This window comes from Onychomys torridus, chromosome 12, assembly GCF_903995425.1.
Source record: "Onychomys torridus chromosome 12, mOncTor1.1, whole genome shotgun sequence".
NCBI classification, from domain to species: domain Eukaryota; kingdom Metazoa; phylum Chordata; class Mammalia; order Rodentia; family Cricetidae; genus Onychomys; species Onychomys torridus.
The window spans coordinates 18,047,476-18,065,577 of record NC_050454.1 but is presented as its reverse complement, the minus strand read 5'-3'; the positions used below and the strand labels follow the sequence as shown (position 1 = coordinate 18,065,577).

At 42.4% G+C, this 18,102-nt stretch overlaps 1 protein-coding gene across 2 annotated transcripts in view; it reads right to left on the bottom strand.

Annotated features, from left to right (window-relative positions):
- The window catches only part of Gsk3b (glycogen synthase kinase 3 beta), a 155,289-nt gene extending 137,441 nt beyond the window's left edge, over positions 1-17,848 (bottom strand). For both annotated transcript variants that reach the window (XM_036203407.1, XM_036203408.1), the window contains exon 1: positions 16,678-17,848. In XM_036203407.1, the coding sequence (XP_036059300.1) occupies positions 16,678-16,765 (88 nt within the window). In that variant the 5' untranslated portion in view covers positions 16,766-17,848. The remainder of the gene's footprint in view (positions 1-16,677) is intronic.
- Positions 17,849-18,102: the final 254 nt, after the last annotated feature.

Genomic DNA, 18,102 nt, shown 5'->3' with positions numbered 1-18,102 from the left:
TTGTCTAGCAAGCGCAAGGCTCTGGGTTCAATCCTCAGCTCAAAAAAAAAAAAAAGATTTAGTATGAAAAATGAATGTAATAATTTAATTATGTTGAAATATTTTAATGTGCAGGGTTTATATATAATATATATACACATACATACATACATACATAAATTTATCTGTCTTTTTTACTTTGTGACCCACAGAAAATTGTAAGTCACCCATATGACTTACTCTTGTGGCTCACACAACTCTAAATGGCTTTGCTCTAAACACTAATATTAGTATTCTTCAGATGTCTATGCTTGCTTCATGTTACCAAGGTAATTGTGATGGCTATTCTTGGTTGTTAACTTGACTACATCTGAAATTAACTAAAACCAAAAAATGGCAAGACACACCTGTGAGGGATTTTTGCTTAATTTGAAGTGGGAAGATACATTCTAATCCAGATCTACGAGGTGAGTGGGAAAACACACCTTTAATCTGGGCCACACCTTCTGTTGGAAGCCTATATAAGGACATGGAAGAAGGAAGCTTTTGCTCTTTGCATGCCTGCCCTCATCTTGCTAGCAAGTCCACTCCTCACTGGCATGAGAGCCTACTTCTTTGGGATTCCAGCATATACTGAAGAACAGTATAAAGCCTCATAGACTGAACAACTACTGGATTCTTGGACCTTCTATTTATAAGCAGCCATCATTGGATTAACTGGACTGCAGCCTGTAAGTCATTCTACTAAATCTCTTTCTATATAAAGAAAATGATTTTTTTTTTTTTTTTTTTTTGAGACAGGGTTTCTCTCTATGTAGCTTTGGAGCCTGTCCTGAAACTCACTCTGTAGTCCAGGCTGGCCTCGAACTCACAGAGCTCTGCCTGCCTCTACCTCCCTAGTGCTGGGATTAAAGGCATGCACCATCACGCCCAGGGAAAGATTCATTCTTTAAGTTCTGTTACCCTACAGAGCCCTGACTTGCTGTGGGATGTTCTATATGTTAAATGTGTTGCTCTGATTGGTTAATAAATAAAGCATTGATTGGCAAAAGACAGGCAGGAAGTATAGGTGGGACAAGGAGAGAAGAGACTTCTGGGAACAGGAAGGCTGAGTCAGGAGAGACGGCTGCTAGCCGCTGCCATGACAAGCAACCATGAAGATGCCGGTAAGCCACGAGCCACGTGGCAAGGTATAGATTAATAGAAATGGGTTAATTTAAGATGTAAGAACTAGACAGCTAGAAGCCTGCTGCGGCCATACAGTTTGTAAGCAATATAAGTCTCTGTGTGTTTACTCAGTGGGGTCTGAGAGAGGCTGTGGGACTGGCGGGAGAGAGGGATTTGTCCTGACTGTGGGCCAGGTAGGACCAGAAAAACTCGAGCTACACTGACTAATACAGATTTTGATACCAGAAGTGATTCTAGAGCAACACAAGTGTAAGGATGAATCTTTTAAATATCTGAAATAGGCTTTCCAGTTGCCAACACCAACAGTTACTGAAGCTTGGAAAATACTGAAAGCCTATGGTGTGAACTATTTTTACAAACTTAAAGAGACAAATGCATTTGATTATACTGATTCACTGACTGTGAAAGGCAATGAATTTGGTGACTCTGTATATAAAATGTTTGACAACTTGTGGAAAAATAAGGAAAATGATGATGCTAGTATATTGCTCCTAGCATCTCCGGATAGACTGACAAAGGAAAAGAATGAGCAGCTTCTAGCGCACCTCAGAATACCGCATCTCAGGACAACAATTAACTCGGTAATAAAACTGCCAGGGCTTTAAAGGTGCATAGACAGTCTAAAGGTTTCTAAGTATGCCCTAGAAGAGAATATTCTCTACAGCAGTCACAGAGCTCAAGTTGTGGAAATAAAACTGAATATAAGATTGGCTGCAGGGCTGGAGAGATGGTTCAGAGGTTAAGAGCACTGACTGCTCTTCCAGAGGTCCTGAGTTCAATTCCCAGCAACCACATGGTGTCTCACAACCATCTGTAATGAGATCTGGCACTCTTTTCTGTATATATATAATAAATAAATGAATCTTTAAAAAAAAAAAAAAGATTGGCTACATTACAGCAAAAATTCAAATCCCAGCCTCAGAGGATGTTGGTGACCAAAGGGCATTTACTGTAAAGAATGGGATCCTGTACCTGGGGATGGGGATGTGTGGGAGGACGCTATTGAGGCTGAGAACTTTGAACCCTCAGATTCTCAAAGGTTTATCTCACTTGAGGAAATCAGTCTCTCCACCCTGTCTGAAATATTGCCTTTTTCACCTCTGACCAAGGATTTGTCTGCTAAACCAGCAGTGACTTTCTCTGTAGGAGATGCCAGGCAAGACAACACTGATGTCCATGGGGCCCACCAATAGTAGCTTCTAGATCTAAGCAGACTTAAGACTAATCAGGCTCCTAGAGGGGAGATAGAGTATAGTCCATGAGGAGGTGTGCTATACTATTAAGTAGCTTGATGAGTTTTCTAATTCACTCAAGCAGAAGTCTGGGGGAAATGTGTGGGAATGGGTTTTAAGGGTGTGGGATAACAGTGGGAAGAACATAATAAAAGTGGATCAGGCTAAATTTATTGATGGGCCCACTCAGTGGAGATTCTAAGTTTAATATGGAAGCTTGTACACCTAAAAAAGGTGACCAAAGTTTGTCTGAATGGTTGGCTGAAGCATTTCTAAAAGACAGTCTACTCAAAAGGAGTTGGAGATGCCTGATATCCCTTGGGTTAGTGTTAATGAAGGGATTTGAAGACTCAGAGAGATAGCAATGCTGGAGTGGGAAGGCCTAGAAGACATGCCCTTCACTAATCCTGTAAGGTAAAAAATGGTGAAAAGGGCACCACCACATCTGAAGAGCTTTGCTGTCATCTTTTTCCTTGTGCCAGACCTTGGGGTTGGAGATGCTGCTGCTCAGTTGGATAAATTCAATGCAATGGGTTTAACTGGGCTCCAAAGTAGCAGGGGCCAGGTGGCAGAACTGAATTGCCAAAGACAATGATCATAGTTAATCAAAATGGGCAAAATAGACAAAGCAATGTCTATATTTTTTTTTTTTATTTTTAAGATTTATTTATTTATGTTGTATACAGAAGAGGGTTCCAGATGTCATTGCAGATGGTTGTGAGCCACCATGTGGGTGCTGGGAATTGAACTCAGGACCTCTGGAGGAGCAGTCAGTGCTCTTAACCTCTGAGCCATCTCTCCAGCCCAGCAATGTCTATAATGGTGGCAAAGTGAATTTTATGGTGGCACTACTCCTATGGACCTTTGGTACTGGCTAATCAATCATGGTGTTTCTAGGCATGAAATAAATAAGATGCTTACTGGATTTCTGTTTCATCTGTATTAAATGGAAAAATTCTCAAATGAAAGAAAGGCTACATTGGATCATGGCAAATGGGAATTGTGGTGGTTTGAATGTAGTTGGCCCCCATAAATTCATAGGGAGTGGCACTAACTGTTCACAGGTGTGGCTTTGCTGGAGTGGGTGTGGCCTTGTTTGGAGGAAGTATGTTGCTGTGGGGATGGGCTTTGAGGTTTCCTTTGCTCAGAAAACTACCAGTGTCACAGACCACTTCCTGTTCCCTTCTGATCAAGATGTAGCCAGTACCATGACTGCCTGCATGCTGCCATGGTCCCGGTCATGACGACAATGGGCCGAACCTCTGAAACAGTAAGCAAGCCACACCAATTAAATGTTTTCCTTTAGAAGAGTAGCCCTGGTCATGGTGTCTCTTCACAGCAACAGAAACTCTAAGACAGAAGCTGGGACCAGGGACTGGGGTATTGCTGTGATAGGCTGTACCATGCTTTTGTTTGAAGGAATATAGACCTTGGGATTGTGAATTAGAAAAGCAGTTGAACCCTGTAAGTGCTGCTTCATGGGTCCGACTAGTAGGACATGGATGACAGTGGTGCTGAGTGTGATTTGATGAACTGTGGGGGGCTACCTCAAGAGGTTTCAGAGAAGAATTTTAGTATGTTGCCTAGAGATCGTTCTTGTGATATTTTGGTGAAGACAGTGGCTGCTTTTTGCCCTTGTCCAAAGAGTCTACCCAAGGCTAAAGTGAAAAGTTTTAGATTAATTTTATTGGCAGAGAAAAATGTCAAAACACTCTAGTATAGATTCTGTCATGTGGTTATTAGTGTTAACTCTAATGAAGATTTATAATGAAAGGGAGCAAGCTGAGCCAATAAATATATAAAATGCACAGATTAAGAAAAGGGGCACCAGGAAGTGGAATAGAGCTAAGTCCTGTGTTCAAGGAGATAAATGGAGTAAGAAATGGAATAAAGGGAGTGGTGACCTCAGGGCAAGATCCCATCCAGCTAAATTTTCAGTTTGTGAAAAGGAACTAAAGAAAAGCTTAGAGCTCGGTGTAGTGGAGTACACCTTTAATTCCCTCCCCACCCCACCCCCCACATACACACTAGGAAGACAAAAGCTGGTGGATCTCTGAGTTTGAGGCCAGCCTGGTCCAGAGATCCAGGCCAGTCGCGTTTAGGCAGTGAAGGACAGAAAGCTGGTGAAGATGTAACTGAACAAAGGGGCTTTGTTCCAGCCCCAGTAAGCAGACCTTGGCAGCTTCAGGCACGTGGTTCTAGAGCTAAAGACAGAAGGGGCTATGGACTCCCCCCACCACCCAAGACTACAAAAAGCCACTGAGGCCAGTCAAGTGTCAGGGGTGTCCCTGAAAGGAGAGACCTAGAGAGGCCAATGAGTGAAGCCGTCAAGGTGAAGCCTGGATTGCCTTGGAAAACCCAAAATATTACAGATGTGAGAGTCGTGGGATACCCGCCAAGTAGTGTTGCTAACAGCGAATGGAACCAGCCCAAGAGAAAGAAGTCTGTTGTACTCAACAAAGCTGAACGGAGTTGGAGATCTGAAGAACATTTTGACATCAGACATGGAGATGCAGTGTTTGGAGTTTGCTCAGCAGGTTTTCGGGTCTTGCTTTGGTCCAGTATTTCCTCACTATGCTCCCTTCCCTGTTTTGAAGCATTAATATATATCCTGTGCCATTATATGTTGGAAGTATGTAATGTTTTTTATTTTGATTTTATAGGGGATTATAGTCAAGAGATTGCATGAGTCTCAGAAGAGACTTTGAACTTTGTGGACTTTAAAACACTGTTGAGACTATGATAGACTATGGGGACTTTTTAAGTAGGACTAAATGCATTTTGCATTTATGATACTATTAAGCACTTATGGGGGCCAGGGAGTGGAATGTAGTAGTTTGAATGTAACTGGCCTCCATAAGCTCATATGGAGTGGCACTATTAGGAAGTATGGCTTTGTTGGAGTGGGTATGGCCTTTTTAGAGGAAGTATGTCACTGTGGGGATGGGCTTTGAGGTTTCCTATGCTCAAGAAACTACCCAATGTCACAGACCACTTCCTGTTCCTTTCTGATCAGGATGTAGCCAGCACCATGTCTGCCTGTACACTGCCATACTCCCTGCCATAATGAAATGAACCTCTGAACTATAAATAAGTGAGGCACCCAAAATAAATGTTTTCCTTTAGAAGAGTTGCCATGGTCATGGTGTCTCTTCACAGCCATAGAAACCCTAACTATGACAGGAATCTTAGCGTGGTGATGGCGCACGCCTGTAATCCCAGCACTCGGGAGGCAGAGGCAGGTGGATCTCTGTGAGTTTGAGGCCAGCCTGGTCTACAAAGCCGAGTTCCAGGACAGGCTCCAAAGCTACAGAGAAACCCTGTCTCAAACCAAAAAAAAGACAGGAATCTTGACCTGTGAACCAATTTCCAGACTTGAGACAGTTTGTAGACCAGAACCTCTTGAATGAATGGCCAGGTCCCCCCCATACCCAAGGACCTTGATAAAATACTGTGGTGGTTTGAATAAGAATAGCCCCCACATGCTTACATTTGAAGGCTTAGTCATCAGGGAATGACACTACTTGAAAAGGATTAGGAGATGTGTTCTTGTTGGAGTAGTGTGTCACTGGGGGTGGGCTTTGAGGTTCCAAAAGCCCAAGCCAGGACCAGTGGCTCTCTTCTTCCTGCTGCCTGCTGATCCAGATGTAGAACTCTCAGCTACTTCTTTCTCCAACACTATGTTAGCCTACATGCTGCCATGCTCCCATCATGATGATAATGGACTAAATCTCGGAAACTGTAAGCCGGTCTCAATTAAAAGCTTTGTGGTCTAAGAGTTGCTATTGTCATGGTGTCTTTTTGTCTCTTCACAGCAACAAAATGATGACTAAGACAAATATCTAAAAGTTGTACTGTTTGCCTTTCTCCAGTCCTTCCCCAGAGGGACCTACAGCCCTATAGAAGGGTAACTGTACACCAGGGGAAAGATAACAATCAGACATTCCAGGCTCTGCTGGATGTTAATTCTGAATTGATGCTGATTCCAGGAGACCCCAAGAAACATTGTGGCCCTCTAGTTACAGCAGGTATGTGCTTATGTAGGTCAGGTGATTGTTTTGGCTGAAGTCCAACTAATGGTAGGTCCAATGGGCCCCTGAACTCATCCTGTGTTTATTTCCCCAGTCCCAGAATGTATAATTGGGACAGATATACTTAGAAGTTAGCAGAATTCTCACATAATCATCTGGTCACAAAACCTTAACACGAAACTTCCAAATACTTGTGTCTCAATGTCTTGATTCAGAAAAGATGAAGATATCTGCCAAAAGACATGTCCCTCTCCTAGCTCCCTTTTGAATAAATACAGAAAAATCAACAACCCAAGTATAGAATGGCACATGTCCTTAACCCACTATTCAGGAAGCTGAGACAGGAGAATTTCAAGTTTGAGGCTTGTGCTACATAATGAGATTCTGCCCCAAAAATAAAGGAGTTAAATAAGTAAATAAATAAAAATGAACTGAGAACATTTCCGGATATATTTACCAGATAGCACGCTGAGCACTACTGGCTGAGAGCACAGGTAATATTAAATAGTAACTCTTCAGTGATAAGTATAAGATCCAAGTAATAGTAGAGTAGAGCAATGACGTCAAAAGATCCTGCTGAGTGAGTCCCCAGCTCAGGGACCAACAGTGAAATTAGGGCTCTACAAAAAAGGATGCTGTGAGAGAAGAAAGGGGGTTGCGGCAGGTAGAAATCCAAAAGAATCTGAAGAAACAATATAACTAGAGGAAAATCGAGATTGTTGTCACTGCCACAGGGTGTCTTTTGGGCATAGCTGCCAGCACCAAGCACCTGTCACCATGCCTCAGAACAAGGATAATGTAAGTTCAAGGTTCGGTGCAGCAGTATCTTTAGAGCACAGTCATCACAGACAAGGAGAAGGCAGAGAACTGAAGTGGTCCCTGGCCCCTGGTCTGGCAGTAAAGAAGCTGAAATGGACCAGACCTCTGCATTTAACTATTAAAAATCCTGAAAAGGAAAAAAAAAAAAAAAAAAAAAAAAAGAAAAAGAAATGGTAACAGTAAAGTTATTTAAAATAATAATAATAAATAACCAAAGGAAACTTGACTATGAATTTAGAAAAGGTGTCATAGTTCTTTAAAATGTTAAACAATTTACCATATGACCCAGCAGTTCCATTCCTGGATACATATCCAAAAGATCTAAAAATACATCCACATCAAAACTTGCTCGTGAATGTCCGAAACAGTTATTAGTTGTACTGGCCAAAAAGCAGAAAACCCTAATGCTAATGGACTGATGCCCATGACATTTCCATATAACAAAATATTATTCAGCAATAAAAAGACTTTCATACATGCTACAACATGGAAGACCGTGAAGACATGTCAAGTAAAAGAAGCTAGTTATAAAAGAAAACGGCAATGTCAGATGTTAGTGACACATCACATCTATAATTTCAGCCTCCCAGACACTAGAGTAGTGAGGGCATAAAGATCCCACATTCCAGGACAGCCTGGACTTCAGAGAGAAATCCTGTCGCAAAAGGCACAATGGTGCATGCCTTTAATACAGTGGTTCTCAACCACTTGGGGTCACTTTCAGATATTCCGAATATCAGATATTTACTTTACAATTCATAACAGTAGTATAATTACAACTATGAAGAAGCAACAATAACTTTTTGGTTGGGGATCACTACAACATAAAGAACTGTATTAAAGGGTCGCAGCCTTAGGAAGATTGAAAACCACTGCTTAATCCCGGTATTCAAGAGGACAGAGACAGATGGATGGAGTTTGAGGACAACCTAGTCTACAAGAACAAGTTCCAGGCCAGCACAGAATGCATAGTGAGACACTGTTTCAAAAACAGAACAAAAAAGCACAAGTGAAGATGGAGAAAAGATCACAGCACACAAACTCATTTATATGAAATCTAGACTAGAGATACATAGATTAATGTTTGTCTACAGCTAGGCAATAGATGATGCAAAGTGATCAGTAATGGACCCAAGGTTTCTTTGTGTGTGTGTGTGGGGGGGGGGTGATAAAAAATATCCTAAAATTAATCCATGGTGATGGTTGCACAACTCTACGAAAATACTAATAACCACTAAAGTGTACACTTTCAATGGGCAAACTTTATGGTATATGAATTATATCTCAATACAGCTCTTCTCAAAAAGGAAGTGTAAGCATCATAAACAACTTCTGCTATGACTACCATTTAATATCTACATAGTGAGAATAATTTAATAGTTGACTAAAAATAATAGATATTATAGCAAAAGGCAAATGGACATGACAATGCTCTCTACTATGAAAAGCCAAAAGCAATATCTAATGCTAATTTATTTCTATTTGCCTTGAATTTGTTTCTCCTAGTACTGGAGAATGAACCAGAGCCTCTCACATGCTAGACAAACACCCCACCATGGAGCCATATCCCCAGCACTCTTACTTGAGAGTCAGTTGCCCAAGCAGCCCTTGGACTTGCTGCCCTGCCTCAGTCTCCTGAGCAGCTGGGAACACAGACTTGTGCCACCAGGCCTCACTCTCATAAGTTAAAATTATATGAATCAAGAACACCCACAAAGATTACTACAGAAAAAAGCTAAGCTGTCATGGTTAAGGCTGCGTCGGAGAAGCAGGACTTGGAAGGTAGATGACCAAATAAATGTATTTGACTCAACTCAGCTACTTCAACATGCTATGAAAAAATGATTAATTAATTAAAACCATTAACTGATTTTTATAGAACAGGGGAAACAGAGGATGCCACATGTAAAGAGAGACCTGGTCTATATGAAGCAACCTAAAATGCTTAGTTATATTGGTCAGTGAAGCCCCTACAAGTTTTTCAGACATACAAAAGAAAGAGTTCTTCAGCACAATTAAGATACTCATGTTAGGCTGGGTGGTGGTGGTGCATGCCTTTAATCCTAGCACTGGGGAGGAAGAGGCAGGCAGATCTGCGTTTGAGGCCAGCCTGGGCTACAGAGCAAGTTCCAGGATAGCGAGGGCTATACAGAGAAACTCTGTCTCAAAAGAAAGAGGAAAGAAATAAGGGGGAAAAAATAGTAATTCTTATTAATGACTAATTTGGAGAAACACTTTCTAATATTACCTGGGGCTATAAATACAACAGAGGCAGATTTATTCACAGACTGCCAATACTACTCAACAGAAACCTGTGCTGACTTAACATTAAACAAACAAAAAACGGCCACATATTATTTTTTCCCTTTGTGCTGGCGTAAGTCCTAATACTTTTTGCAACACAACTCGAAGTTAATATTGTAATTACTAACAGGCATACCTGAAACTAATTTCACAAAGCTCTATGACGAAAAGTCACATAGTCATTGCTAAATTATCCTTAACAGGCTATCCTAAAACTTGTTAGTTATGGTGGCCAGCTTGTTTTCCCAGCTCCTTAGGCAAGAAGATCACAAGTTCAAAGCCTGCCTGAGTAAACTCAAGACCAATCAGGGCAACCTTGTCTCAGATTTTAAAAAAGTTAGGGAGGTATTGGCTGGAGAAATGGCTCAGAAGTTAAGAGCACTGGTTGCTCTTCCAGAAGACCTGAGTTCAGTTCCCAGCAACCACATCCTCGCTCACAACTGTTTGTAACTCCAGTCTCAGGGGATCTAAACCCTCCTCTGGCCTCTGAGGGCCAGAGGACACATACATTGTATGTATGCACAGACATACATGCAGGCAAAACACCAATACATATGAAATAAACCAGTAAAGAAAAATACTTACAAAAAAATTAACAAAAACAAAATTTGGGGTTGGTGCATATTTAATCCCAGCACTTGGGAGGCAGAAGCAGGCGGATCTCTGAGGAGTTCAAGGCCAGCCTGGTCTACAGAACGAGTTCCAGGACAGCCAGGGCTACACAGCCAAACCCAAGTCTTGAAAAACCAAGAGGAGATGGGGTGGGGATGGGGGGATAAAAGGCTGCAGATAGAGCTCAGTGGTTAACTGCACTTGCTATTCTTTCAAAGGACTGAGTTTAGTTCTGAGCATCCACATGGAGAGCTCAAAATTACCTGTAACTACAACTCTGGGAAGATCTGAAGCCCTCTTCTAGCCTCAGCAGGCTCCTACCTGCACACACACGGCACACACAGCCATCTATACACACATATAAATACAAATGAAAATAAAATTCAATGAGGATGGTGGCATTAGCCTTTTGGCAGGGCACTTAGTGCTTAGTAAATATTCAATAATAAACCTAACTACCAATAGGACTTCTACTAAAGGATCCTATTTGTTTTTTACCTTCCTATGTCAAGGATTCAGTTATAAATAATTAACAGTAATTAAGAGTAATAAAAAAATACAAGTATTAATGTTCCAGCCTGGTACCACCCATGTTTCCAACTTTTTACCCTCCTGGTTTTCCTGACCTATGAACATATCTATTCAATCTAGGCCTACAAATTCATTTAAGTTACAAAATAATTTAAAATACAGTTTTTTAGTTAAAATTCCTCTCTCCTCAGAAACGTTTGCCTTCATTGCAGACCATGTTAACAAAAGAACAAAACAAGGGTTCAGTGTACACCATTATTGACTATGGTATCATGGAAACAAACAAAAAAAAGTGATTTGGCAAAATTATTCCCAAGAGAACTACATCATCAAAAATGCTGTGGAAACCATACAACACCAAAATGTAAGGTTTGATCATTTATAAACCTGAAACTTGTCAATCCCTTTTCTCCAGAACACAAGCAATAGTGGTAAGATAAACTCAGGACGCAAATCTATCAAGCTGTGTCTTTGGATGTGGCACATTATAAGACATAAGCATGTTTTCTTGGAAATTTTACTGAATGTCAGTTATGCTCTGAATATTGTTTGCTTAAAAACAAACTAGAATACAACCCAGTAATAAATACTAGCATGGAATAACTACCCCTTCGATTTATACTGTAACTCTTTCCACATTTATTTATGGAAGGGAGCACGCACATGGAGGTCAGAGGACAACTGGAAAGAGTCGGTTCTTTCGTGCCACAATGTGGTTCCTGGGGTCAAACTGAGGCCATCACGGAGAGCATTGACCTTTTGAACCATGCCACCAGCCTTAATCTGTAAACTTAACAGAAAGGTAACTTCAAGAAAAATGGCTCCCCTTCAATGGTCAGTTTTTCCTTGCTACTCTATGCACAACAGCTTTTACATTAACATGCTTTTCTACATCATATTCAAAATTTTCAAAGACAAATTTTATAACAACCAAGACAGATCTGTAAAACCAAAGTTAGACACCAAGACTGCAACATCCACACCAAAATCCATGTACCAAGAAACTCTCTTTCTTCTTCAAAGTATGCATAGTTTTCCTTGTTACCACCACTGGAACATCCCTGAAAGATCAGGCAGAAAATGACGCTAACTGTTCCAACAAGTCTATTTTCTTAGAGTGACTATGCTCTTTGTGGAAGAGTGCCTGGGGAATCAGGTTGGTCCTGTCAGGTCTCAAGCTGTCACACCCATGCACCTCTGCTCCCCATTCTCCATGGCAGGGCGGAGCATCCCAAGAGGCACTCACTATTCTCACGTCCTGCCTTTCCTCATCCCTGTCTCTCAAGCCCCTGAATCTTATTGAAAAATATAGAATAAAAGATAGCTCGGCCAGTGAAAAGTGCTCCCCACCAAATCCGATGGCCTAAGTTCAGGCCTCAGCACCCACACTGTGGAAGGAGAGAGAACTGATGCCTCTCACCTCCACATGCACATAGACACACGCTAAATCAACAGATGCAATGTTTTTAGTAGTCAGCATGGAACAAAAACAGAAACAGAAACAAAGGAACTGTGACACCAGGCCAGCATACATTCCTCAGTCCTCTCTACGAACAAAGCTCACACAAAAATAAGAGCTGCTCCATCTCTTCTTAATGCATCGCTAGTGCTTCATGACTTTGGCTCTCCCAGCCTTGTTTACCCAAAACAAAATCTCATACTTGCAACTCAAGTCCAATATAAGAGACTGATGAAACTGGATGCAAGTGCCATCTGAAGGGCTAGAAATATGAGAAGACACCTCATCCTCTAAATGCAGTCCCCAATCAGCCATAACAAACTGCTAAATCTCTGGGTCCCTTTAAAGTTTCAGAGTAGTGCTTGTCACCTGAAAATTAGCATTCTAAAGGTGTACACAACAAAAGATTGTGCGAATCTTTACCGAAATATCTTAAGCCTCTAACAACTATGAGTTAGTCTAGCTGATAGAGCTGAAAAGCAAGGTCCTGGTTTTCAATCTCACATGTGAACAATTTTTTCCTCCATTAAATGGGAAAATCAAGAAATTAGATAGTGAGCCGGGTGTGGTAGCGCATGCCTGTGATCCCAGCACTTGGGAGGCAGAGGCAGGTGGATCTCTATCTCTACAACAGAGCTAGTTCCAGGGGAGTCCTGTCTCAAAAAAAAGGAAAAGAAAAAATTAGCTAGTTCCTAATAACCTATTTTTTACATCCCACAAGGAAACAAATCTTCCTTGGAAACTAGAAAGCCTCCAAGTTGCTAGTCTTTGATTTTAAAACGGTATAATTTGATACTGCAGAACACTATAGAACTACAAATTGGCCTGTCTTCCTTAACCAATTTTTTTTTTCAGACAGAGTCTGTCCATGCCATCCTGGCTGGTTTGGAACTTACTTGGTATGTAAACCAAGCTGGTCTTATTGAACTCAGTGATCTGCCTGCTGGGCAACTCGTCAAATTTCCTTCCAACAGTTCACCATAAGCACTTATTGACAAAATTTTAACCAAAATTACCATACACTTTCTGTATTTGGAGTAAAAGGTAGAACTTGTGTATATGTTGATATTCATTTAATCATATGCAAATCTGGAGAACAAAAATATTGATTTCAGGCCGGGCGGTGGTGGCTCATGCCTGTAATCCCAGCACTCGGGAGGCAGAGGCAGGCGGATCTCTGTGAGTTCGAGGCCAGCCTGGGCTACCAAGTGAGTTCCAGGAAAGGTGCAAAGCTACACAGAGAAACCCTGTTGGGAGGGGAGGGGGAATATATATATATAGATTTCATTATAGCAAGTAAAAAGTATTTGAAATATACTTATTTAGACTTGGGACAAATGCCTCAACCAATAATAATAATAATAAAACAACAACAATAATATATTGTAATCAACTTTTAAATAATACTAAAAGATTATTTTACAGGCAAAATTTACCTAAGAATCATTACTTGTGAAAAATAAATTTAGGAATGACCCAAAGATTAAGACTACATAAAATATCTAAAATGTTTAATGTAATCCCAGGACTCTGGAGGCAATGGCGGGGGGACCTCTGTAAGTTCAAGGCCAGCCTGGTCTACATAACAAGTGAGTTCCAGGACAGTCAGGGATATATCGAAAGACCCTGTCTCAAAAAAGAAAAGAAAAAAAAGTATTTAAATATAAACCTCTAGTTCTTGCTTTCAAATACAAATTTGACATTTGTGAGTGAAGATTAGAAATTGTAATTAACCAACTAGAAAGCTAAGTATGTTTGCCAGTAACTAAGTGCTGTCTGCTGAATTTCAAGGAAACCTCTTATTGATGACATTTTTTAAACTGAACTCATCTACCCTCTCATCTCAGCATTTTCTCAACTGCCCATTACAATGAGCAATGTAACTCAGCGGTCGAGTCTTCCAGACCACTAACCTCAGAATTTATTTTTAACTCCCGATTCCACAAATACTCCCTTCAGTCCAGTGCAGAAGCCCTGCCAGCTTTTCCCTCCAGCCTTCGGATCTGTTCCTTTCATCCCATTTTCACATTCTGCTTCATGGTTTATAACAGAGTCTATCATCTCCCAAAGAGGTGTCTACGTCTCCACAAATCACCTTGGAACATCTTGTTCAGCAATCCAGTTAGTGCAGATTGCTCTTAGATCCCCACCCAAATTTTTACAGGCCTCTTTTGTTCTTTATTAACTAACTTTCCTCCAAGTCTCCACTGCCATCCCCTTGCTTGCCTACTTAGGCCCCTGTAACTGAGATCCGCCAACTTGCTCTCCGCCTCCCATGTAACACACCGACTCCGAGGCTGTGCCTCTTCTACCTACAACACGGCATGCTTCTCCAACTCTCATGTCCGTCAGCACCTGTTTTAAAACGCGCCTTCTCTGCAGAAATCCTCCTGCTCCAGCCCTTCCTTCTCACCACCCTTTTTCCTTTGTCCCTCTGAACAACTGATTCCATTTGCATCTTATAATCTTCACCATTTTCTGAATGTATGCCTTCACCACCAAAGGTTCTGGGGACAAGGACTATAATGCCTTATGTACCTAAGGTTTTCAAAGAGTCCCTTTAGAACACCAGCACCCTAACAAATGCCAGCCTCTTTCATCTACCTGTCCTTAATCTTAAGGTCAAGGTTATTAAATAACAAATAAATAATTAGCATTAAACTCTTTTTAAAATTAACATTAAAATCTTTTTAATGTGCACTGACATGGTAATACAAAAATTAAAACACTTTCAAATTACACTCCTCAGATTTACTCCATCCTAAGGGAACCTCCATCAAGAATTAACAAGTTGTTTTCCAAGAAAATCATGAAACATGAAAAGTGCCCAGTGTTTGGTATTTTATTCTGGCGTTACAGATCTCTGAAATAAACCTAATAAATGGATTGTCTAAAACTGACTGATTAGTTTCACTAACCAAAGCATACAACACACAGATACTGAAGGTCCTCGAAAGGCTCTTCAGCAGCTATCATGAGGTCTACATTGTAACTGAAAATTACTTGAAAATTTTTTAAAATTCCTTTCAAATGACTCCATAAAGTGCTCAGAAAGCATGACCTTGCCCTGAAAGATGCAAAATCAGCTTCCCCCTTCACATACCCTGTGTTCTAAACTAGCTAGTCACTGAAGGAAAAAAGTTAACTTGCAAAAATATTTCCCATTCAGCTACCACTCTGGACTACCCAGTTTCGGGCAAGTTCCAAAAAAACCCGCACTGAAGTCTTGGGTGCAACTGAAAGGAATCGTTTCCCACCGCTTCATCAGTTTCCTATAACAGCACGGACATTTTGCCTTTATAAATATCTCACTTCTCCAGTTATCTCAGCTTCTCTCAGCAGCAAAGGAGTTTTCTGTCCTCTCCTCTCTCACAGGATAAGGAAAGGAAGTATTTTTGCCAGAATCTTCAAGTATGTTCAAATAAGCTGGCATTAAATACCACATAAACATCTCCACAAATAGATACATTTGAACACTGGATACTCAGTATAGCAAACACTTTAAGAACACAGACACCCCCCCCCCCCCCCCAGATCCCCGGACAAAAGACAGTGACAAGTACTGATACATTTTAAATAATCCTCAAAGGGTATGCACTTGTACTCTAAAAATTAACACAGTAATGAATGCAATGGCACCTCAAAATTAAACTCCAATGACAATGAGTCAGTGACAATTAGCACTTAACTTAGTATTTGGCACAATGATACCACAACCTCAATCAAAAGTTGAATCTACTTCCAAGTTACCTTTTGATTAAACAAATTATACGGTGGCAGATTGGCGACATCAAAACAGGAAGGTTAAGAGATAACACATTAAACCACTTAACCAATTGAAGACAATGCACTTAAGAGATGCAACTGCTCGGATATTTATCTAGGGTATTTATCAGCTTCCACCAGCCCCTGGTGAGTGAGGGATGGATGCTAGCTTGCCTCCAACATGAATGTGGGTTACCAAGCAAGTTCATCCCCAGATTAAGAAATACTCTGGATAGTCACACGGGCAAAGAGAAATATTAGGAGCCTGGGACACTTAATATCTCTATTTAGAATACAGAACCATGATAACCTGAGCTAACTAAAATAACCTCCCTCATTCCAGAAGACACATACTCCGCACATGTACATCATGGTTTATTAATCAAGTCTTGCCCTCCTCTTTATTCAAAGGGATGGGCAAGGGAATGCTTCCGTCGCTTTTTTAATCTGGAGGCACTGGAACACTTGAAAAGACTGACTACCAGCAGCGAGCAGAGCGTTAAGAAAACGAGTTTCAAATCCAACCAGCCAAATAAAACTAATATTCTCTCGATTCAAGGTTAATGAGGCTGGGGGATGGGGTACGGATATGGGAGGAGAAAAAGGCGATGCTGCGTCTTGACTCCAGACAGGTTTTGCCCTTTTCCAACGCCTCTGATGGTTCTATGAGGTCTGCTAGTTTAAGGTCCTGGTATTTCGAGGTTTCTTATCTTAATGACGAGGTGGAGAAAGGGTGTAAAATTAAATCGATACTCACTGCTAACTTTCATGCTACCAAAAGCTGAAGGCTGCTGCACTGGCTTGCAGCTCTCTGCAAAGGAGGTGGTTCTCGGTCGCCCCGACATGATGGCTCTTCTTGAATCACCTTTTCTTTCCTTAATCCTTGTCTTCCTTTTGTTTTATATTAGGGTGCTAGGTTAATGATAAATGCAGCATTAAGTTCTCCCGCAAGAAAGAGAAAAAAAAAAAAAAAAGGCTCCGTCCTCTTGGCTTTTCACTCCTTTTGTATAGCTATTTAATTAAAAAAAAATTTGAGAGCGATGTAGTTCTCCTTCAAGACAGATCAGTACTGATATTTAACACATAGATGATTTAGGGCTCGGGGGGAATACAATTCTTTCACCTCCCTTTCGTGGGAGGGGAGAAAAAGGGTGGAGTGGAATCCTTAAAAATATATATATATATATATATATATCACGTGAACGAGGGCAAATACTTGATTGAAAATAAGTACTCTGAGTATTATATTTTCCCCCCCCTCGGGGATTTTTTTCCGAGTCAATGAAGAAGGGAAGCGGCGGAAGGATCACGAGCCTCACGCTTGAAGAGAAGGGGGATGGGAAGGAGGGAGGAGACGGCTCGGAGATGCGACGGCAATCGCTACGGCTCCGGCAGCTGCGGGATCCGGCGGTGTGACGGCGGCGGCCGGGTGAACCGGAGGGCAGCGGCGTCGCGAGTCAGCGGCGGGCGGTGACGACGGTGACGGCGGCTCCTCTCCTCATTGCGCCAGGAGCAGCTGCAGGCGGTGGCTGGATCCAGCGGCCATGGCGGCGGCGGCGGCGGAGGCAGCAGCTCCCTTCAGACCCCAGGCAGCGGCTCCTTGACTGCTCCCCATACGCCGGGGACATGGGAACCCGGCAACCGCTTCCGTCCCTCGGGGTCCCCTCCCCCGTCCGCGGCCCCGGCACGGCCGGCCTCCGCCCCTCGCTTCTGCTCAGCGGCTGCTCAGGAAGTGTCCGCGCTGTGCCCGGAGCCCGAAGCCCTGTCAGCGGCTGCAGGGCCGGCTCCTCTTCACTGCCTGCCTTCCTTTGTCACTCGGCCCAGGCGGCGGCGGCGGCGGCGGCACCAGCCCGCATTCGGCCGGGTCGGGGGCTGCTCTGTGCGAGGCGCGCCGTCTGCGCAGCCGCCTAGCCCTTCCCCACTCCCCCTCCCCCTTCCTACTCGTCCTCCGCCTCCTTCCTCCCCCACCCAGCCTTACACCGCCCAGCGCCCCGCCGCCCGCGTAACAGGCGTCTGGGAATCGCCCGCCGAGCCCGCGCCCGCCAGCTTCGGCTGGGCAGCCGAAACCCAAACCGGAACCAATCAAAGACGTCGTTGGCTTGCGGCTCCTGCCGGAAAAAGCCGAGCGGCCTGAATAACCAATGAGGAGACGCCGCCGGAGACCACGCCCCGGCGACGAGGA